At 45.5% G+C, this 23,363-nt stretch overlaps 1 protein-coding gene across 14 annotated transcripts in view; it reads left to right on the top strand.

Moving 5' to 3' along the window:
• ERC2 (ELKS/RAB6-interacting/CAST family member 2) overlaps window positions 1-23,363 on the top strand; it is a 2,157,515-nt gene that overhangs the window by 502,622 nt on the left and 1,631,530 nt on the right. For all 14 annotated transcript variants that reach the window (XR_010186954.1, XR_010186951.1, XR_010186955.1 and 11 more), the window contains one exon: window positions 22,285-22,440. Coding sequence is in view for 4 of the 14 variants with exons in the window: in XM_063940841.1 (XP_063796911.1) it covers window positions 22,285-22,440 (156 nt within the window). In the remaining 10 variants the exon portion in view is untranslated. The remainder of the gene's footprint in view (window positions 1-22,284; window positions 22,441-23,363) is intronic.

The following is a 23,363-nucleotide window of genomic DNA, read 5'->3' as shown; positions in this document are numbered from 1 at the left end:
CCCACCCGCACCACCCCTGGACCCCATCCACGTCTCTCCCGTACCCGCCACTACCCCAACCGCAGCACTTACTAGGTGATTTATTCAGCCCTGCGTGCGCTGTTCACACCGTTGCGGGGGGCTACGACCCTTTAACCATTGCACGCCCTTTGTCCCTGCAATATTTAACCAATCACACAATTATGTGTAAAAAATATTATAAAAATATTGCACGCCACAGGGGTGTCCAAGGGTCAAGGGGGCATAGAGCGCCCGTAGGGCGCGATGAATCACCTACTGTAGTTTTAAATATAACATGATTTGGTTGTAGCTTCACTTTTAACAAACATTGAAGAGTACAGTGATAACTAAACACAACATTATTCTTCATGTATAGGCAATTACTGTTCTGCAGTTGTTACTTGGCAACACCATAGTTTATGCAGTTTTGTAACTTTTTAGATGGCAGATGTCTCAAGTAAATCAGTTTGGTTTATCGACTGAACATTACTGTATCTCTTAAAACCTAGTTTAATTATGTGGAAATGCAGCCACTGAAAGAATACATTTTCTGCTAGCCAATGTCCAGGTAAATCATCTTGAAATGCTTTTAGTGTAATGACGCAGTGACACAGTTGAGCGGACAATCAAAAAGACACAATCTAGTGAATCATAAGACACTGGGAAGGGTAAGAGTTACTTAATAATTTAATCACACAATAATCCATTTTTAGTGCTGCATCGACTATTCGCACAAAATTAAAGTTACCCCTTGACATGTACATGCTGAACAGGGTTCCTGTAAGGACAGGACCACTTCCATCTCCGTTGCTCTTTTTTAAATGGTATACAGAGGAATCAGTCAGGAACTCATTGTATACATGTCATATACATATTTAACTGCCTTAATAGTGGTGCTCTCCTTTGGTTTCACCTTTAAGGGCGTTGAAGCTTGTTACTTATTAATGTAGTTACCCTACTGGTGTAAGTTAAGACCCCCTGCCCCGTGGGCAGATCTGATCCTTCTGTACTCATCAGCAACCCAGGATCTCCCATTTCTCTAATGTCCTAGGGAATACTGGGATGGTTTTAGTACCATGGGGTATAGATGGGTCCTATTGGAGCCATGGCACATTAAATTTTTAGAGTGTGTACTGGCTCCTCCCCTCTATGCCCCTCCACCAGACTCAGTTTAGAAACTGTGCCCGAAGGAGCCGGTCACATCCCCTGGAGCTCCAGAGAGTTTTCTGCATGTATTTTTATGTTTGTTATTTTCAGGCAGTACTTGTTGGCACCAGCCTGCCTGCAGCATGGGACTTAGGTGGGGGGGCGGTACCAATCTCTTATAGGGTTAATGGTCCTGATCCCAACTGACAAGACATAGCTCCTGGGGAACTATTTGCAAACCGCTGGAGGTGAGCGTACATTCCCACAGCACGCCACCACCCCTAACAGATCTGAAGACTAAAAGAATGGTGAGTACAGAGCCGGCGTCCTGGGTAGCGGATCGCCGGCTCCATTGGCGGCATTAGGGTACAGAGACGCAGGGCTCCATAAGGGGACGGCTGCGTCTCAGATCAAAAACCACACTCGCTGGTGTAGAAATACGGTTCTAACCCTGTTTTCATATATTATAGAGACATGCCAGTATAAAAAAGCGTGAAGAACGTGTGCCATTGAAGGGGCGGGGCTTCAGGTCAGAGTGGAACCAGACGAGCCATTGTTACTGCATTCAGACGCTGGCTGCAGGGAAGTGCTGCTTCCCCAGGACCCTCCACAGTACCTCACCGGAACCAAGGGGGTTATAGTAGGTCGGAGCTACATATTTATACATACGAAGTCCTCTTCTTGTGTACTTAGTCCGCTGCCCAGCGAAGCATTACTTTTAGCTATAGGGGCAAGTGTGCCAGTTCTCTCTCCTTCTTTCTCTGCTATCAGGCTTGTTTGGGTTAACTATGCATTTAACCTTTTCCTGTGTGTATTTGCATTCTACTATAAAGTATGTCCGGAAAAAAAATGTATGTGTGTCAGTTATGCAACACTAAGTTTTATCCTTCACCAGAGGGATCATTGATGTGTACACAATGTAGTGTCCCTTCTCAGGGAAGCAGTCTGCAGGAACCAGCATGGCTGGACTCCATTAAAGGGATGATTACTAACATCTCCACTGAGCTGGATTTGGCCAAGCAGGAGACGCTGGATTTAAAGAAGTCTATAGCTGATTTAGGGGCTAATTCATACCTGATCGCTGCTGTGCATTTTCACACAGCGGGCAATCAGGTCTGAACTGTGCATGCGTATGCACTGCAATGCACAGGCGCGACGATCCACAGCGCCGGGCAGCGATGGGATGGTGCAAAAAATCCTATTGCACTGGCGATTGAACGCAAGGAGATTGACAGGAAGAGGGCGTTTGTGGGTGGCAACTGACCTTTTTTGAGGAGTGTCCGGAAAAACGCAGTAGGGACCATGCGTTTGGAGGTAGGGTTTGTGACGTTAGCTCCGGCCCCGATCATCGCACTGGAAGAGTAAGTCCTGGGCTACGCAGAGACTGCACAAAATTAATTTGTGCTCTCTAACACATCCGAACGCACACATGCACAGCGAATTCCCCCTCCCCCTGTAGGTGGCGACTACCTGATCGCAGGGATGCAAAAAACGCACCCTAGCGATCAGGTCTGAATTGCCCCCCTTAATAACTAAACATTCAGACCACAGACTAGTTTCTCAGTCCCCTGTACTTATTCCACAAAAGCGTACAATAGCCCAAGTACTTCACTCTGATTGTGATCATGAAAATTCAGACCTGGAGGAAGGGGAGGTGAATGTAGATGTGGGGGATGGTACTCGGAATAGAAGCACTCATATACTCTATTAGAGAGGTCCTAAATATCCCTGATAAAGTGACATACGTGGCAGAGGATATGTTTTTCACGGTAAAACCAAATTCTGCTACTACCTTTCCTGTTTCCAAGGAATTAAATACTCTCTTTAAAAAGACATGAGTTAATCCTGACAAGAAATTTCAAATCCCTAAGAGGTTGTTGTAATCCTTTCCTTTTCCTCCTGAGCATAAGAAAGTGTGGGAAAACCCACCGGTTGTGGATACTTTAGTTTCCAGGTTGTCACATAAAACTGAATACCAAATTACCTAGCTGACAGCGCCTAAATGAATAAATAAATAAATACCGATATGCAATCGCACCTAAGCGCTGCCGGGAATAGGCACTGTGCGTGTGCCTATGAATGCAATGTTAAAAAAGGGAAAAAAAAGGGTCGGCTGCGCTTATGGTGTTTTACAAATAGGTATAAATCATGGAGAGTTGACAGATTTATATATAAAACAGGTTTATTATGATATAAAATACATCAACAAATCATGTGTAACCTAATAAATGAATAACTGTACTCTGAGACACCGTCTGTCAACTCTCCATGATTTATACCTATTTGTAAAACACCATAAGCGCAGCCGACCCTTTTTTTTTCCTTTTTTGTCACATAAAACTGCTCTACCTGTGCCTGGTGCTATCTCCCTAAAAGACTCAAGTCACTGTTTACTGCAGTGGGAGTCGCTCAGAGAACCCACTATAGCGTGTGGTTGGATTACACGAGCCATTGCCAAATGGTCAGGTAATTTAATTGAAAACTTTGGGACTGTCTCAGTATGAAGTGGTCACCCTCCTGCAACATATACAGGACTAAGACGCTTCAGTGATGGCGGTGTCAGCACGCAGAGGGTTATGACTGCGGCAGTTTCACAAGAAGCAAGAGTAACCCTACAGGAAGCTATTCAGAAACTGTTACGAATGCAGATCATTGTTACAGCGCCACCGCAACACCAGTATAGTGGATATTACTCCAGTACAGTAACCCAAGGGGCTCAGTTCCAAGGAATGTGGTCAAGTCAAGAAACAGTCCTTCCGATAAACATTTTGCCCTTCTTCAGCCCTCATATCTTCTTCAGAGGCAGGCCATTGAAGTACAGTCGGACGGCAGTGGCATACATAAACCGACAAGGAGGTACAAAAAGCAGAGCTGCGATGAGAGAGGTATCCATGATACTCCTCTGGGCGGAACAAAATACCATAGCCATCTCGGCCATATTCATCCCGGGAGTAGACAACTGGGAAGCAGACTTCCTCAGCAGGCACGACCTGCACCCGGGGGAATGGGGCCTTCATCCGCAGGTGTTCCAACAACTAAAGGCCCGTACACACTGGCCGATATATCGGCCGTTCTCTTGAACGGCCGATATATCGCGGGTCCGTCGGCCAATGTGTACGGCCGATACGTCTGTGAACTCCGTCGTTCACAGACGTATCGCGTCGAACCCCGCAGCACAGCCGACAGCCAATATATCTACCGATATATTGGCGCGTCGCTGTGTGTGTACGGCGGTCATCCGACCGCCCGTACACATGCTGCGGCGGCCGGCGGTGATTGACAGCTGAACTGGGTGGGCCCAGTTCATGACGTCAGTCCCCGACTGATAGGGCAGTGTGTATGCTCAACACACTGCCCGATCCGTTCATAGATATATCTGCCGATCAATTGATCTGCAGATATATCTACTAGTGTGTACCCACCTTAACACAGCGGTGGGGATGTCTGCAAATCAACATTATGGCTTCTCGAATTAACAGGAAACTTCTGTGTTATTATTCTAGGACAAGGGATCCGCGAACCACAACTGTGGATGCTCTGACGACGTCGTGGTCTTAACAGTTGGTGTACCTGTTCCCTCCAGGCATGGACATGGGCCTATGTTTAGGCTCTCTTAAAGTTCAGATTTCGGCTCTGTCTGTCTTTTTCCAAAAACAGTTGGCTGCCCTCCCAGAAGTGCAGACCTTTCTGCAGGGTGTCCTTTCATATTCAGCCTCCCTTTGTGGCCCCCACGGCACTGTGGGATCTCAATTTGGTTCTAAAATTTCTCCAGTCTGACTGGTTTGAACCTTTGCACAAGGTTGAGGTGAAGTATCTCCCATGGAAGACGGTCATTCTGTTGGCTTTGGCCTCTGCATGGTATGTGTCGGAGGTAGGGGCTTTGTTCTGTAAGAGTCCCTACCTGGTGTTCCATGAGGATAGGGCAGAGCTCAGGACTCGTCATCAGTCTCGGCTTTACAGTTGTGCCGAGCTGCCACTTGGTCAGGGTTGCATATGTTTGTTACGTTTTACAAGTTCGACACCTTTGCTACTGATGACCTTCGGTTTGAGCAATCTGTTTTGCAGGGGTCTCAGCACTCCCACCCGGTCTGGGAGTGTTGAGACTTCGCTATTGTACTAAGACCATCCCAGTATCCCTTAGAACATTAGAAAAAATAGGAATTTGATACCTACTGGTAATTCCTTTTCTCATAGTCCGTAAGGAATACTGGGCGCCCACCTTGGTGCTTCGGTTTTGTTCCTGCAAATGTTGTTACTTCTTGTGGGTTGGATGAGCTGTTGGTGTCCCTAATTTTTAGTATGGTTATGTTATCTTCCTGTTGTCGTGTGCTGGTTTGAAATCTCACCACTTTCCTCTAATAATTTCCTCTCTTAATGTATGGTTGTCTCCTCGGGCACAGTTTCCTAGAGTGAGTTTGGTGGAGGGGCATAGAGGAGATGGGTCAGCACACACTCTAAAGATTTAAAGTGCCAAGGCTCCAATAGGACCCATCTATACACCATGGTACTAAAACCATCCCAGTATCCCCTACGGACTATGAGAAAAGGAATTACCGGTAGGTATCAAATTCCTATTTTCTAATAACACCCACAACCACAAGTTATGTCTTCTTCACTCCATTCTCATATGCTAATACCTTACCTGCTGCTGAATGGGCTCTGCTGGCCCCGCGCCCATTGTGTATCTCTCCGTGTACGCATTGTCCTCCCCTTTTTAATGTTAGCTCTGTTCCTCCTCTGTCTCCCTTGTGTCTCTGCACATCACACTTGTGTGCTCCCTCTGCTGCTTTTCATGGTTTCCCCCTCTCTTTTGTTCACTTCTATCACCCCACATTCTTTCATGTCTCTTATCTGCTTCATTGTGTGACTGAAGGAAGATGTCCATATCCTTCAGCATCAGCACAGGTGTAGAGGGCTGTCAGCTTGTGGATTCTTTTGAGATTTACAAACTTTGAAAGGCACCTTTGGTGTTGAAGAGTTAGGCAGAACTTGTTATGTTGGGATTAAGCAGTTTTAGAGCAAGATGTAAATGCTACTGCTCTATCTTCTGTTATTACAGATTAAAAGTTACTTGGGAGCTGCATATAGAGGTTGGAAAACGATTTAAACTCTTCTGTAGATGGCAAGTTTGCGAGCAGGGCCTTCTTACAAAGGGGGTCATTCCGAGTTGATCGCTAGCTGCCGTTCGCAGCACAGCGATCAGGCTAAAAATCGGCATTTCCGCGCATGTGTATGCACGCAATGCACAAGCGCGATGTACGGGTACAAAGACCTTTGTGGTTTTGCACAAGTTCTAGCGAAGCTTTATGTTGCACGGCACAATGCAAGTAGATTGACAGGAAAGGGGCGTTTCTGGGTGGCAACTGACCGTTTTCAGGGAGTTTTGGGAAAAACGCAGGCATGCCGGGGAAAACGCAGGCGTGGCTGGGCGTGTGTGTGACGTCAAATGCCAACCCTCCAACGTCAGAATCAACGCACACGAAGAGTAAGTCCAGGGCTGGTCTTGTTTTGCACAAAATGTTTTTGTAGGTGCTCTGCTGCACAGGCGTTCACACTTCTGCAAAGCGAAAATACACCCCATACGCCCCATGGGTGGCGACTATGCGTTTGCACGGCTGCTAAAAACTGCTAGCGGGCGATCAACTCGGAATGACCCCCAATACCTCTCTGACTGTCTGTTATTACCCAGTTTTGTTTTAACACTGTTGATTCCAACGGAAATTTGCTGCTAACAAATACAAAATAAACAAACATTCTATAGGTCTGAAATGAAGTAGATGAAGAAATGTAAAGAGGAGTAAGCACTGTGGGCCTGATGCAGGTCTCGCCGCATATCGCAAGGTACCAATACTTGGTACTTTTGAGCATTCACCCAAACTGCGCATGTGCAGTACGGGTTCTGCGTTGTTGGACGTACGTCTGCTGATTGACAGTCTGCAGCCATTTGGGGGCTGAGAGGGGGCGGCAATGCTTTCCATTTCCCAAAACGGAAGCGTGTCACAACCGTTTTAGGGGAATGCTGAGGCCAGGAGCTCTATCGGAAGATGGAGATTCCTGGCCTCTTGGTCAGAGCTGCAGTGGCCGGCTTGCATGACCCCAAGGGTCAGGCCGCAGTATGATGGTGTAGCAGGTGATCCAAAGCTGCGTCCTAGGATGAAGCACGGATCACTAATGCAAACAGTAGGCATTTACTTATACCAGACACCTCCTGCTGCATTACCATATCTGTGCACAATGCTCACCTCAAGCACATCTGAATTAGGCCGTGTCATTACCCTAAAAAAAAAAAAAAAAGATTACATATAAGCATGGGATATACAATATACGCATATATAATTTTTAGAACATGACAAATAGTAAACATAAAGCACTGCATTACTGTGAAATTCTGAATATTCCTAATCTGTCAAGTTTTTTGAAATAGAGAATTACATAAAATCAGATTCACCATTCGAGGTGACCATGAGCTGGTCTGTAAATCAGAGAGACCATGCAATGATGTTGAAATAGTTCTTTCATAACAACTATAGTAGACATTCTCATGTCGTAAGAAAAAGGGGTATATTTACAGAGCAACATTTCTCGTGAGGCAGCGCTAATATTCATTGCAAAGTCCGGTGTGTATTGCACTTACTATCAGCAGCACTTTAAATATTAATGTCAAACCACCAAGAAATGGCAGCTTGCAAAAGCCATCACATCATACACATAATCCAAATTGCTTGAGAACCTAGTCCCACGTTTTAAGAGAGGGAAGTGAAGGCTCTTCATATGAAGGGCTCAGTAGTAGCACTTTTAGGCAAGTTAAGGGCCCCATTCACTAGTACGATTTTACACGATTTCATACAATTCCGATATATCCGTCTGATATATTGTATAAAATTGTGTACAATCGTATGTGTTTTAGATTGTATCCAATCTGATGCGCGTCCCCGTGGCTGTCGGATAGGATCCCCTAGGTCGTTGGTGCTGCACTAATGATGTATCGGAATTGGATGGAATCGGATGAAAAAAGTGTGTTTTTTGTGCATGTAATATATTGCATGCGATGTATCACAGGGAAGTTTGTCTGGCATTCTCAGGACACTCCCAGCCCCCGTAGCCCATCAGATATATCTCATGGTACAATTGTATGCCGTACAATATATTGCATGCGATGTATAGCGGCTTCATCAATTGCATGCGATATATCTTATGCAAAAATAATACAAACGTACCAAATCGTATGGAATCACTACCGGGAAGGTCCCGGGGGAGTTCAAGGGAAATTACATCCGACTTCAGCCTCAGACATATTGTTGTAGTGTATGGGCCCTTTACTCTCTAAAGGATACTTAGACACAGTGCGGAAAACTTAGTATGGAGTTATTTGAGATGCCAAAAAGAGAAAAATATAATTTACCCCCAGTCCCAGTATCCTGAGTCCTCTGCCTTAGATCATCTTCACTCTGTCACTGTCGCTTTTAGCCAGTGTAACATACACTATGTTGATATAATATAATATCCAAGTTCATGGGTATCCCTACAAAGTGTTCTTGTCAGAACCCGCCATTTTAGTGGCCATTTAGAACTCATGTGCAGTGGTATGCATGGGACAACCCATTATTTTGCAGCTCCCTGGTTAGCACTCTCCAGTCCCTGGATTGGGGTTTTGGGGGTCTTCCAGGGCGAGGTGCATTCCTGCAATGGCCGTTCTTCTTCTACGCAGTAATGACAGAAGACACAACGGTGTTAAGAACCTTCCGGATATCTGTATTGCTTCTCACACTCTTACCTCAGATGAGCAGCCTTTGATGATCCTCTTTTTAAACTTTGTTAGCTCCTCCTGGCAAGCTATTTAGCAAAGGATCTAATCAGTGCCCCACTACCAGTTTTTTACTTACACAAACACTTGTATGCTGTAGGAGCATACCATTTCACTTGCACGGGGGTGTCCAATCACTTTTGTCCACATTGTGTATTTTGGAGCAACGTAAAACTGATTGAAAATAAAAATAGACCATTTTTAAGTGTTGAATGTCTCTAGTGTTTTCTGCAAAAGTTTTGCCACACCCAGTCAGATTGCAGTTTTTGCTGAATCTCTAAGTGAAAATAAATACATTGTCAGTGTGCAAACTTCAACTTAATTTGGATTGCTGATTTATTTACTATTTTATTATTTTTTGTGGCTATTCCATCTGATATGTTCTACTATAGAGAATGCTGTTCTTATGGAAACTGTGGTTGTCCACAATGGAGGACACAATGAAGAATTGTAATGCTATTCAGGTCATTTGTATTACAACAGCACCACCTGGAACTAATTTTTTTTTTTTTATAAATGGCTATTGTATCCTCCGAAGTACATGTTGTCCAAATTTCTATTCATTGTGAGCCTTAGAACTTACTTCAGAGTGCTCTAAATAAGAATACTTTAATTCTGTTACCTGTAAGCTGGAAACTTAGGGGTAAATTTACTAAGGTGGGAGATTTTTAGAACTGGTGATGTTGCCCATGGCAACCAATCAGATTCTACTTACCATTTATCTAGCTGCTTCTAGCAGATAATAGATATAATCTGATAGGTTGCTATGGGCAACATCACCAGTTCTAAAAATCTCCCACCTTAGTAAATTTACCCCTTAGACTGACTTATGTCTGTAAGTTTCTTTTCTCTATCGTCCTAGTGGATGCTGGGGTTCCTGAAAGGACCATGGGGAATAGCGGCTCCGCAGGAGACAGGGCACAAAAAGTAAAGCTTTCCGATCAGGTGGTGTGCACTGGCTCCTCCCCCTATGACCCTCCTCCAAGCCTCAGTTAGATTTTTGTGCCCGGCCGAGAAGGGTGCAATCTAGGTGGCTCTCCTAAAGAGCTGCTTAGAGAAAGTTTAGCTTAGGTTTTTTATTTTACAGTGAGTCCTGCTGGCAACAGGATCACTGCAACGAGGGACTTAGGGGAGAAGAAGTGAACTCACCTGCGTGCAGGATGGATTGGCTTCTTGGCTACTGGACATCAGCTCCAGAGGGACGATCACAGGTACAGCCTGGATGGTCACCGGAGCCTCGCCGCCGGCCCCCTTGCAGATGCTGAAACATGAAGAGGTCCAGAATCGGCGGCAGAAGACTCCTCAGTCTTCTAAAGGTAGCGCACAGCACTGCAGCTGTGCGCCATTTTCCTCTCAGCACACTTCACACGGCAGTCACTGAGGGTGCAGGGCGCTGGGAGGGGAGCGCCCTGGGAGGCAAATGAAAACCTATTTGGCTAAAAAATACCTCACATATAGCCTCCGGGGGCTATATGGAGATATTTAACCCCTGCCAGAATACACTAAAGAGCGGGAGACGAGCCCGCCGGAAAAGGGGCGGGGCCTATCTCCTCAGCACACAGCGCCATTTTCCTTACACAGCTCCGCTGGTCAGGACGGCTCCCAGGTCTCTCCCCTGCACTGCACTACAGAAACAGGGTAAAACAAGAGAGGGGGGGCAAAATAGTGGCAAAAATTATATTATAAAAGCAGCTATACAGGGAGCACTTATTATAAGGCTATCCCTGTCATATATAGCGCTTTTGGTGTGTGCTGGCAAACTCTCCCTCTGTCTCCCCAAAGGGCTAGTGGGGTCCTGTCTTCGTTAAGAGCATTCCCTGTGTGTCTGCTGTGTGTCGGTACGTGTGTGTCGACATGTATGAGGACGATATTGGTGTGGAGGCGGAGCAATTGCCAAATATGGGGATGTCACCTCCTAGGGGGTCGACACCAGAATGGATGCCTTTATTTATGGAATTACGGGATAGTGTCAACACGCTAAAGCAGTCGTTTGACGACATGAGACGGCCGGACAATCAGTTAGTGCCTGTCCAGGCGCCTCAAACACCGTCAGGGGCTGTAAAACGCCCTTTGCCTCAGTCGGTCGACACAGACCCAGACACAGGCACTGATTCCAGTGGCGACGGTGACGAATCAACCGTATTTTCCAGTAGGGCCACACGTTATATGATTTTGGCAATGAAGGAGGCGTTACATTTAGCTGATACTACAGGTACCACTAAACAGGGTATTATGTGGGGTGTGAAAAAACTACCTATAGTTTTTCCTGAATCAGAAGAACTAAATGATGTATGTGATGAAGCGTGGGTTGCCCCCGATAAAAAGATGCTAATTTCAAAGAAGTTATTGGCTTTATACCCTTTCCCGCCAGAGGTTAGGGCGCGCTGGGAAACACCTCCTAGGGTGGACAAGGCGCTCACACGCTTATCTAAACAAGTGGCGTTACCCTCTCCTGAGACGGCCGCACTTAAAGATCCAGCAGATAGGAGGATGGAAAATATCCAAAAAAGTATATACACACATACAGGTGTTATACTACGACCAGCTATAGCGACAGCCTGGATGTGCAGTGCTGGAGTAGCTTGGTCAGAGTCCCTGATTGAAAATATTGATACCCTGGATAGGGACAATGTTTTACTGTCTTTAGAGCAAATAAAGGATGCATTTCTTTATATGCGTGATGCACAGAGGGATATCTGCACACTGGCATCACGGGTAAGTGCTATGTCCATTTCGGCCAGAAGAAGTTTATGGACGCGACAGTGGTCAGGCGATGCGGACTCAAAACGGCATATGGAAGTTTTGCCGTATAAAGGGGAGGAGTTATTTGGAGTCGGTCTATCAGATTTGGTGGCCACGGCTACAGCCGGGAAATCCACCTTTTTACCTCAAGCTACTCCCCAACAGAAAAAGACACCGACTTTTCAACCGCAGCCCTTTCGTTCCTTTAAAAACAAGAGAGCAAAGGGATATTCATATCTGCCACGAGGCAGAGGAAGGGGGAAGAGACACCAACAGGCAGCTCCTTCCCAGGAACAGAAGCCCTCCCCCGCTTCTACAAAAGCCTCAGCATGACGCTGGGGCTTCTCAAGCGGACTCGGGGGCGGTGGGCGGTCGTCTCAAGAATTTCAGCGTGCAGTGGGCTCACTCGCAGGTAGATCCCTGGATCCTGCAGATAATATCTCAGGGGTACAGGTTGGAACTAGAGACAGATCCGCCTCGCCGTTTCCTGAAGTCTGCTTTACCAACGTCCCCCTCCGAAAGGGAGACGGTTTTGGAAGCCATTCACAAGCTGTACTCTCAGCAGGTGATAGTCAAGGTACCTCTTCTACAACAGGGAAAGGGGTATTATTCCACTCTATTTGTGGTACCGAAGCCGGACGGCTCGGTAAGACCTATTCTAAATCTGAAGTCCTTGAACCTGTACATAAAGAAGTTCAAGTTCAAAATGGAGTCACTCAGAGCAGTGATAGCGAACCTGGAAGAAGGGGACTTTATGGTGTCCTTGGACATCAAGGATGCGTACCTCCACGTTCCAATTTACCCCTCACACCAGGGGTACCTCAGGTTCGTTGTACAAAACTGTCACTATCAGTTTCAGACGCTGCCGTTCGGATTGTCCACGGCACCTCGGGTCTTTACAAAGGTAATGGCCGAGATGATGATTCTTCTTCAAAGAACAGCTAGAGATGGGATTAGCACTGTCTCAAGAAGTGCTAAAACAGCACGGCTGGATTCTGAATATTCCAAAATCCCAGTTAATGCCGACAACTCGTCTGCTGTTCCTAGGGATGATTCTGGACACGGTTCAGAAAAAGGTTTTTCTCCCGGAGGAAAAAGCCAAGGAGTTATCCGAGCTTGTCAGGAACCTCCTAAAACCAGGAAAGGTGTCTGTACATCAATGCACAAGAGTCCTGGGAAAAATGGTGGCTTCTTACGAAGCAATTCCATTCGGCAGATTCCATGCACGAATTTTTCAGAGGGATCTGTTGGACAAATGGTCAGGGTCGCATCTTCAGATGCACCAGCGGATAACCCTGTCTCCAAGGACAAGGGTATCTCTTCTGTGGTGGTTGCAGAGTGCTCATCTATTGGAGGGCCGCAGATTCGGCATACAGGATTGGATCCTGGTGACCACGGACGCCAGCCTGAGAGGCTGGGGAGCAGTCACACAAGGAAGAAACTTCCAGGGAGTGTGGACGAGCCTGGAAACGTCTCTTCACATAAACATTCTGGAACTAAGAGCAATCTACAATGCTCTAAGCCAGGCAGAACCTCTGCTTCAAGGAAAACCGGTGTTGATCCAGTCGGACAACATCACGGCAGTCGCCCATGTAAACAGACAGGGCGGCACAAGAAGCAGGAGTGCAATGGCAGAAGCTGCAAGGATTCTTCGCTGGGCAGAGAATCATGTGATAGCACTGTCAGCAGTGTTCATCCCGGGAGTGGACAACTGGGAAGCAGACTTCCTCAGCAGACACGACCTTCACCCGGGAGAGTGGGGACTTCATCCAGAAGTCTTCCACATGCTGGTAACCCGTTGGAAAAGACCAATGGTGGACATGATGGCGTCTCGCCTCAACAAAAAACTGGACAGGTATTGCGCCAGGTCAAGAGATCCGCAGGCAATAGCTGTGGACGCGCTGGTAACGCCTTGGGTGTACCAGTCGGTGTATGTGTTTCCTCCTCTGCCTCTCATACCAAAAGTATTGAGAATTATACGGCAAAGAGGCGTAAGAACGATACTAGTGGTTCCGGATTGGCCAAGAAGGACTTGGTACCCGGAACTTCAAGAGATGATCACGGAAGATCCGTGGCCTCTACCTCTAAGGAGGGACTTGCTTCAGCAGGGTCCCTGTCTGTTTCAAGACTTACCGCGGCTGCGTTTGACGGCATGGCGGTTGAACGCCGGATCCTAAAGGAAAAAGGCATGCCGGAAGAAGTCATTCCTACTTTGATTAAAGCAAGGAAGGAAGTAACCGTGCAACACTATCACTGCATTTGGCGAAGGTATGTTGCGTGGTGCGAGGATCGGAGTGCTCCGACGGAGGAATTTCAACTGGGTCGATTCCTACATTTCCTGCAATCAGGATTGTCTATGGGTCTCAAATTGGGATCTATTAAGGTTCAAATTTCGGCCCTGTCGATTTTCTTTCAAAAAGAATTGGCTTCAGTTCCTGAAGTCCAGACTTTTGTTAAGGGAGTGCTGCATATACAGCCTCCTGTGGTGCCTCCAGTGGCACCGTGGGATCTCAATGTGGTTTTGGAATTTCTAAAATCTCATTGGTTTGAACCACTAAAAAAGGTGGATTTAAAATATCTCACATGGAAAGTGACCATGTTACTAGCCCTGGCTTCGGCCAGGAGAGTGTCAGAACTGGCAGCTTTATCTTACAAAAGCCCATATCTGATTTTCCATTCGGACAGGGCAGAACTGCGGACTCGTCCGCATTTTCTCCCTAAGGTGGTGTCAGCATTTCATCTGAACCAGCCTATTGTAGTGCCTGCGGCTACAAGTGACTTGGAGGACTCCAAGTTACTGGACGTTGTCAGAGCATTAAAAATATATATTGCAAGGACAGCTGGAGTCAGAAAATCTGACTCGTTGTTTATATTGTATGCACCCAACAAGATGGGTGCTCCTGCGTCTAAGCAGACGATTGCTCGTTGGATCTGTAGCACAATCCAACTTGCACATTCTGTGGCAGGCCTGCCACAGCCTAAATCTGTTAAGGCCCACTCCACAAGGAAGGTGGGCTCATCTTGGGCGGCTGCCCGAGGGGTCTCGGCATTACAACTTTGCCGAGCAGCTACGTGGTCAGGGGAGAACACGTTTGTAAAATTTTACAAATTTGATACTCTGGCTAAGGAGGACCTGGAGTTCTCTCATTCGGTGCTGCAGAGTCATCCGCACTCTCCCGCCCGTTTGGGAGCTTTGGTATAATCCCCATGGTCCTTTCAGGAACCCCAGCATCCACTAGGACGATAGAGAAAATAAGAATTTACTTACCGATAATTCTATTTCTCGGAGTCCGTAGTGGATGCTGGGCGCCCATCCCAAGTGCGGATTATCTGCAATAATTGTACATAGTTATTGTTAACTAATTCGGGTTATTGTTTAGGAAGCCATCTTTCAGAGGCTCCTCTGTTATCATACTGTTAACTGGGTTTTGATCACAAGTTGTACGGTGTGATTGGTGTGGCTGGTATGAGTCTTACCCGGGATTCAAAATTCCTCCCTTATTGTGTACGCTCGTCCGGGCACAGTACCTAACTGAGGCTTGGAGGAGGGTCATAGGGGGAGGAGCCAGTGCACACCACCTGATCGGAAAGCTTTACTTTTTGTGCCCTGTCTCCTGCGGAGCCGCTATTCCCCATGGTCCTTTCAGGAACCCCAGCATCCACTACGGACTCCGAGAAATAGAATTATCGGTAAGTAAATTCTTATTTGTTCTCTGCTCATACAAAAAAGAATATATAGTATTGTGCTCCACCAGAATTATTTAATACATTTAAAACTAGTGAATTGAAAATGTGTTTAAGACTGTTCTGACCACTGTAAAAACTAAAATGCATTATAATGTGTGTGCTACACTGTTGTACTTGATATGCTGAAGTATACCCACGCTTATGCTACTGCATATGTTAGCCAAAGACACACAGCAGCTGCTAACAGATGCTTGATACAAACTTATCTGTGAATTTCAGGGAGTTCTCCCAGATCCCAGGAGAGCAGGAAACCTTCCTGGATCCTGCCCACTTTCCTGAAAAGTGGACAAGTCCTTGATGACATGATTTGCATCTGCATAGCCCGTCTCTGCTGCATCCATTGATTCACTGTATTACACTGTACTTCCAGGGATAATATGGCACAAAACGCATTACCACAACCCCAGCACTCGCTACTTGGACCTCCAAGTGGCAAGTGCAAGGGGTGTGCTGATGTGTTTTGCGTCGTAAGAAAGTACATTTATACTGCCTGTTATCTGGAGCAAAATAGAGAACGTAAATGCTGTCTTTATAATGTTACAATATACAGATGCAAAAGAATGCATATGTTTATTACCAGTTATTTATATAGCGCACACATATTCCGCAGCACTTTACAGAAAATATTTGCTCCGTTCACATCAGTCACTGCCCCAGTGAAGCTTACAATCTATATTCCCTACCACATGCACACACATTCTCGCAATTGTTAATTTTGTTTGGAGCCAATTAACATATCAGTATATTTTTGGGTTGTGGGAGGAAACCGATGTACCCGAGGAAACCCACGCTAGCACGGGGAGAATATACAAACTCTACACAGATGGTGGGAATCTAACCCATGACCTCAGTGCTGTGAGGCAGTGATGCTAACCATTACACCATCCGTACTGCCCCAGGCTTAAATAAAACATGTCTTCTTATTAAGTAAAACATTGTCTGAACTGGTAAAGGAGGTCTTTCTTTGTTACCAGGGCCATATTTTTATTGATCGTCAGAAATGTGCCGAACTAACGCAGAAATGTGAAAGTGTGTAGTGAAAAACTGCTCTTACTCAATGGAGCTATTGTGACATTTTAGCATAACATAGCGTTTATTTTCTTCTTAGGTTTAGCACCACTTTAATGGCAGAGTACCCGATTGTTTTATTAGCTTGTAGCTACTGCAGACTTTCATTGTTTTAAGTGTAATGCTAGAATTTCATTACAGGAATTCCATAACTGCACCACTAATGAATAGAGCTATTTCGATTTCATGTCATAATAATTCCCCTGTCTGTTACCACGAATCGCTGCTGTCCCCGTTTCAGAGCTACTGTAATTTAGCTTATGGTGTTTTTGATTCTGTGCCAAGAGTCCTTCATAGTTATGATTACGAGGCAGAACTGATGACTTGAATGTGCTGTAACTGGAGAATCAAACTGAATATGAATCTGTGGTTTTACTTTACTCCTTGTAGAGATCTCCGTCTTTGTGCTTTGATCCAGATTTTATTTGGCAGGTAAGTTGAAAGGTTTGTGTGTGTGTTTCTTTTTTTATACTGCTTGGGTGTGTATGATGAATTGATTTCTCTGTGTGGACCTATTCAGTCACAGCATCTGTACACATGATCAGGTGAAAAATAAAATACCTTTTTTGTTTTCTAGTCTGTAGACAAGCACATTGTTCTCAGTGACACCTCCTAGACAGGACACACAAACGCACCTGTGTATATCAAGTTCATAATGTCCCTATCAAAGACCTAACAGGTCACTTTTACCAACCAAGTTCAAAGCTTGTATTTGATTATCTTTACTTACGTCCGTGGAACTGTTGCTAGGTGGTCCATCTATTCAGGCTCTTTTTACTTTAAAACAGTTGCATCAATCATTTCACGGGCACTTAGCGTTTGAGTGGCAGACATAAGCTATCTATGAGATTGCTGAACTAGCTACTGTATACATTATGTACAATAATAGGGGCATATTCAATTGAAGCCGTTCCATTCCGATATTCATTTGTCGGAATGGATCCGACCTGGGCTATTCAAAGCAATCTCAATTTGACTTTAAAAAAAGTCGAATTGAGATGCGGGCAGAGGGGGAGAGCAGCGCCGGAGGAGACGGTGATGGCACAGGGGGAGAGCAGCGCCAGAGGAGACTGTGGGGGCACGGGGAGAGCAGCACCGGAGGAGTCGGGAGAGCCGCGGGCACAGGGTGAGAGCAGAGACGGGGGACAGCCGGGAGTACAACGCTACAGCAGCTGGCAGCGTAGGTGGAGGATGTCACGGGAAGCGGGACCTCGCTTGCTGGAGCCGGGTGGACGCTGCAGTGAGTGGCGGCTGTGACATCTTCCGGCTTCGCTGCCAGCTGCTGTAGCGCTGCGCTCCCGGCTCTCCCCCGTCTCCTCCGGCGCTGCTCTCACCCTGTGCCCGTGGCTCTCCCATCTCCTCCGGCGCTGCTCTCCCCCTGTGCCCCCACCGTCTCCTCTGGCACCTGCTCTCCCCCCTCTTCTCCACAGTCCCTCATCTCAGTCCGACATTTTTTTATGTTGGACTGAGATGGTCGGAAACGGGGCCAAATCCTGTCGAATTTGGCCCTGTTTCCCTCAAAAGTACGTGAATCTGCAGCTATACCGTCGATTCACGTACTATTCGACAAGTCGAATTCCCCGACTTGTCGAATAAAAATGCTTGGGATTGAATAGGTTGAATCACGATTCGACCTTAAAAGTCGAAAACTGACGTCTTTTCGACAGACGGCAGCTTTCGACACTAATTGAATATACCCCATAGGCTGTTATGGGAGGGAATACAGAGGTTGCTCCCTATAATGCTTTCAGCTACCTCCTCCTGCAGATATTCATGGTCATGACTATTTTCTATACTGTAGCCTTGGTGTCAGGTCCGCTACATTGTATGACAGTCATTTTGGGCAGTAGCATCCAGTTTACACTGGTGCTTTATACAGTCACTGTGCACAGCCAAGCAGTCGGATCCATGAACATCTGAGACCCTGCCCACATCGTCAGAGTAAATTTATTTGCCCCATTGTCTGCCCTTTCCTTCTGTGTCACATCCATTGCTGACCATGGGATTAAATCTGCTGGCAAAGAGATCTTGAAAACATGTGCTCTTTGGAATATCTAAGCGTTTGTCAGGTGAGAGGTTTCTCTTGAGGTCCAAATGATAGCAAACAATGCCAAATGCTTACACAGAGCTGTTAATCAAATTGATGACAGCTTGCTATTAGATCTGGACTAGATTAACTCCACTTGGTTATCATAAAGAATAATGATCTTTTAATGATTTGTTATAAATGTATAAACTGAAAGCAAAATTATAAACTGCAACCAAGACACAGTATGTTTGCCACACCCATCTGCTTAATTGACCCGTTATTCCCACATAAAACTTCCCTCTGGCCTTTACACCATCTACTGTAATACAGGGTTCTGTAGATGATTGTGTGTTGGTAACATAAGACAACTGTTGTGATTACATTTTCTTTCCTCACAACGCCCTGAACTGCAGTACATCTTTCTATTTAACTCACTTAAGTAGCTGCTGAGTCTGTCTCATGTACAATGTATGGGGCACTGTAGCATTAGTTATACAGTAGATGAGAGTAGAGAGTGAGTTACAAATGCAAATAATGATAGAGTTATTATTTTATTTCTTTATTTTATTGAGGGCCAGATGTAGGTCGCTGATTCAGACCTGACAGCAGCGATCAGGTCTGAATTGCGCATGCACTGGCGCATGACAGACAGCCGACGGCTGATTGACTGGCAGAGGTGGTCACTGGGCGGGAGGGGGCGGACCGGCGGCACCTAGCCGCCGTTTAGGGGGAGCGGTCTGGGCAACGTAGGCGTACCCGGACCGTTGGGGGGACGGGTCGCGGCAGATGCGTGACAATCACAGGCGTGCGCAAAGACTGACTGGCGGGTGCCGCTCCGGACTTCCCCCCCTCCACGGCATTATAGTGTTCTCTCACCTCCCCTGTCCTGGATATAGACTGCTCACCTGGTCCGCTCACCTGGGCCGCCCAGGTGAGCAGTTTATATCCAGGACAGGGGAGGTGAGAGAACACTATAATGCCGTGGAGGGGGGGAAGTCCGGAGCGGCACCCGCCAGTCAGTCTCTGCGCACGGCTGTGGTGACAATACACACAGCCGCTGTGACCCGGGCAGCGACGAGTAGCTCCCTACCAGCGCGCAGGACTTGCGCTGGCTGGCAGCTACTCCTGAAGTACAAAAGCATCGCCGCTGTGCGATGCTTTTGTACTTGTGCAACGGGGCAGAGACTGACATGTGGGGTGGACTAACCCTGTGCTGGGCGTCCCCCCGCATGTCAGTGTGACTGATCGTAGCTGTGCTAAATTTAGCACATCTGCGGTCAGGTCTGAATTAGCCCCATAAAGTGGATGGAGATAATGGGAGATAAAGTCCTTTTTCAATCCCAGCCTGTGACATGGCAGTTAGGAACTGATTGGCTGGTACTATCTCTACATCCACTTTATCTCCATCCAAGGATTAGTAAATAGACCCCAAATTACCAACCAGCCAGCGTAAAACGGTCATTTTTCAAACAAAGGGCTCTATTAAAAAGCAGTAAAAAGTGGAGAAGTTGCCTATGGCAACCAATCAGTGTTGACGTAACATTTATAAAGCCCCTTCTGTAAAATTATACGTAGCGGCTCACTTCTCCACACTTTTCACTGCTTCATGAATAGACCCCACAGCCGGTAACATGGCAGTTAGGAGCTGGTACTTCATCTCGCACCAATTTATCACTTTCCAGAGCTGAGTACATAGACCCCTATGAGTTCTCTTAACGTACACCATGGGCAATATGTAAAAGTTTGCGAGGTGCAGGCTGTTTGGGAATTTCTGCAAGTTTTCTATTACATATTGCCCCATATGTCCAATAGCCTGAATTCACAGACTGCTAACGGGGCACCCCTGATCACCAGAAAGTGGGCGTACTTGAATGGATCAGGGGGATAATTTTCGACAAACCAAGGCAGTGGCTTATCTTGTCCCAGTGTTGCCTGAATAAATGTTGGGCAGTATGGTACATTATCTCAGATAATGTAAATGCTTTATGTAGACTTGATAACTTTTCTTCTCAAAGTAGGCTTTGTCTAAGACAGATATACTGTATGCACATAAATGATATATATGTCAAATTCCAAATTAAAAACTAGGTAACTCATTAATCCACCCAAAAGCAGCCGAACCATTGGACATTTGGGTGACACTCCACTGCTGTCAGTGGAATAATAGGCATGTGTGACTATACCACACATCCGTTAGCACCATACTGTATTATCTGGAACTAATCCCATTTCCTGATGAGCTAACCAATGGCTGTATCTGCTCATATTTACACACTCTATGATACGGTGTACAATAGTCTATATTGATATTTTTCCCGAATACATTCCTACATCTCAGGAATAGTAAAGTGTGTGTGATGCAGTGTGCAGTGTGTGTCTCTACAGTGACTCCACTATCACTTGGATGAGTGTTTGGTTTGCCACGGACGTTGCTTGCAGTAAACATCTCGGCCCTTCAGCATATACTGGTATCTGTTTTTCTAGCCTTGTACTTTCCCGCATATATTTATTCGATGCGCTCTACCGACAATCTGTGTGTTTATACAGCTGAACATCATCTTTTGGTTGCTGTGATTTCTCTATAATATACTAATAGCAAACATTTTGTGTGTGGCATGGTCGCTAATCCTTTCCTTCTTATTAACTCTGTACTAAACTGTGGGAGAACTCCATCAAATTATTACTATCGCATGCTGAGTTCCTTCTGTGCTAAAGTGTGATAATGTTTCTAGTCTGTTTAGTAAATATTATGTAGAATTACTGACCTTTAGTATACAGTACTATCTGCAACAACTTTCCAGATTACAAAGTGACTATCATTTATTGAACTTCCTAGTTCCAGTAGTTATAATTTGCATCACATTCACCTCTCTGAGCTACGTCAACAGATCCGATTAGACAGGGGTAGATGGTCTATTCACACTGAGACATCCTGTCCCCTTTACAAATATTCTAGGCCTAAATATGTAGAACATAATTTTTGCTGTCTGCTTACAGAGAGGAAAGGGAAGGTTTTATTGGGTTTGGACAGCAAGGTATTATTAAAAATAAAGTTATCATTGTTTTATACTTAGGTACTGATTGGGTACCATTGCTTTTTAAATAAAGATGGAACACAAGCTTGACACTTAAAAATATAGGGCCAGATGTAATGCGAGACGGCCGGAGCTCTGAGATTACGGCCTAACTTGGACATCATTTACAAAGCAAACCGAACTCGTACTTTTTTATTTTTTAAAGCGGCAATCATTTGCAAGGCAAAACCAGGTTGGTTTTGCCTTGAAAATGATTGCCGCTTTAAAAAACACGTATGAGTTCGGCTGGTATCTCGGAGATCCGGCTGTCTCGCACTGCATTATATCTGGCCCCTAGTGTCATAGTGTTATATTGTACAAATTCTTCTAACAGATATGCACCGTATTGTGATATTATGCATTGACATATTTAATGGAATAAAAACGGAAATGGGAGAATGTCTTGCGGTGGGTCATGCACTTACTATACCCTCTTAATACTGTACTTTCCCCAGTGTATTCACACTACTTGGAATATTTAGGAGACTGTTAAGCTTCTCTTACTGTAGATCTGCATGGCATGTACTGTGTGATGTATATGACAGGCTAATTTACTGACACTGCTTCTCATATCTCCTTCTAATCATCTTAATCCAACCTTACTAGGTTTCCAGTGCTGCATACTTTCCTCCTGTACCATCATTTACACAAATAATATTTCCATTTTCAAACAGGATACCAAAATCGCTTCCCTTGAAAGAAACCTTCGAGACCTTGAAGACGAAATCCAAATCATAAAAACAAATGGCGTCCTGAACACAGAAGACAGGGAAGAGGAAATCAAACAAATGGAAGTTTATAAAAGTCATTCAAAGTTTATGAAAAGCAAGGTGAGATATCTGTAGCATGTTCACTTGATAGTGCAGTTCATTCGGAAGTAAATTTTTTAAATCTTCTAGCAGAGTTAGAGATAGAAATAATCCTTTACAAAAGCAAACTTCATTATTACTTGCTCCATTCCATGGATGACTTAAAACTACAGTAGTTAAATTAGACATGTCACCTTTATATGCTGCAGGGATCTAGAACACATATAAAGATCTGTTTCAGCAATGGTGTTACTGTTTCTTGTCACCCTTGGGTCTCTGAGTTTTATCTAGATCAGTGATGGGTAAGAGGCAGATCTTAGGCTGCATGTGGCCCTCCAGATCTACAACCCCCAACTCCTTCCTGCTTTATGACTTCGTCAGTCCTTTCCTCTAGATGCCTCCTGCCACATCATGCTAACTCCATCTCAGCAGGAGGTTACTGTACCTATATAATTTTAACCCTTCGCCGGTAGTATTAAGCTGCCAGTAAAGTGGGAAAACTCGCTGTTAAGTTGGGTTACTGCTATGGTTCCCAGAGCAGCCCAGTCATGCTAAATAGCTTCAGTAAAATATTCTGTATCAATGCAACAAACAGCAAGACAGGATGTTAATTATTGCAGCTCTATGATAAGTACACCTCTAACACATATGTAGCAACATTGGGCCTGATTCTTGTCCAAATCTGACTGGGGCTGCATCTCGCAATTTTTTGCAACCTGAGCTTGGGCCTCAGACAACATATGCAACACACAGCAACTACAAGTGATTTGTACGCACGTAGTCACTTCTCACTGATGGCAGAATGCGCCATGCGGGGTAGTAACTGGGTGGCAACGGAGAGTGTGCGACCTGTTCTGAGTTGTACATATGGATTGTGCATGAAATTTTCATCCCAAAAAGAAAATTAGATGGTGATTTCCATGGTAACCCTGGGTTTATGTAGT

The sequence above is a fragment of the Pseudophryne corroboree genome, chromosome 9 (genome assembly GCF_028390025.1).
Source record: "Pseudophryne corroboree isolate aPseCor3 chromosome 9, aPseCor3.hap2, whole genome shotgun sequence".
Lineage (NCBI taxonomy): Eukaryota > Metazoa > Chordata > Amphibia > Anura > Myobatrachidae > Pseudophryne > Pseudophryne corroboree.
The sequence above is the reverse complement of the archived record's forward strand: the minus strand, read 5'-3'. Positions and strand labels throughout refer to the sequence as shown.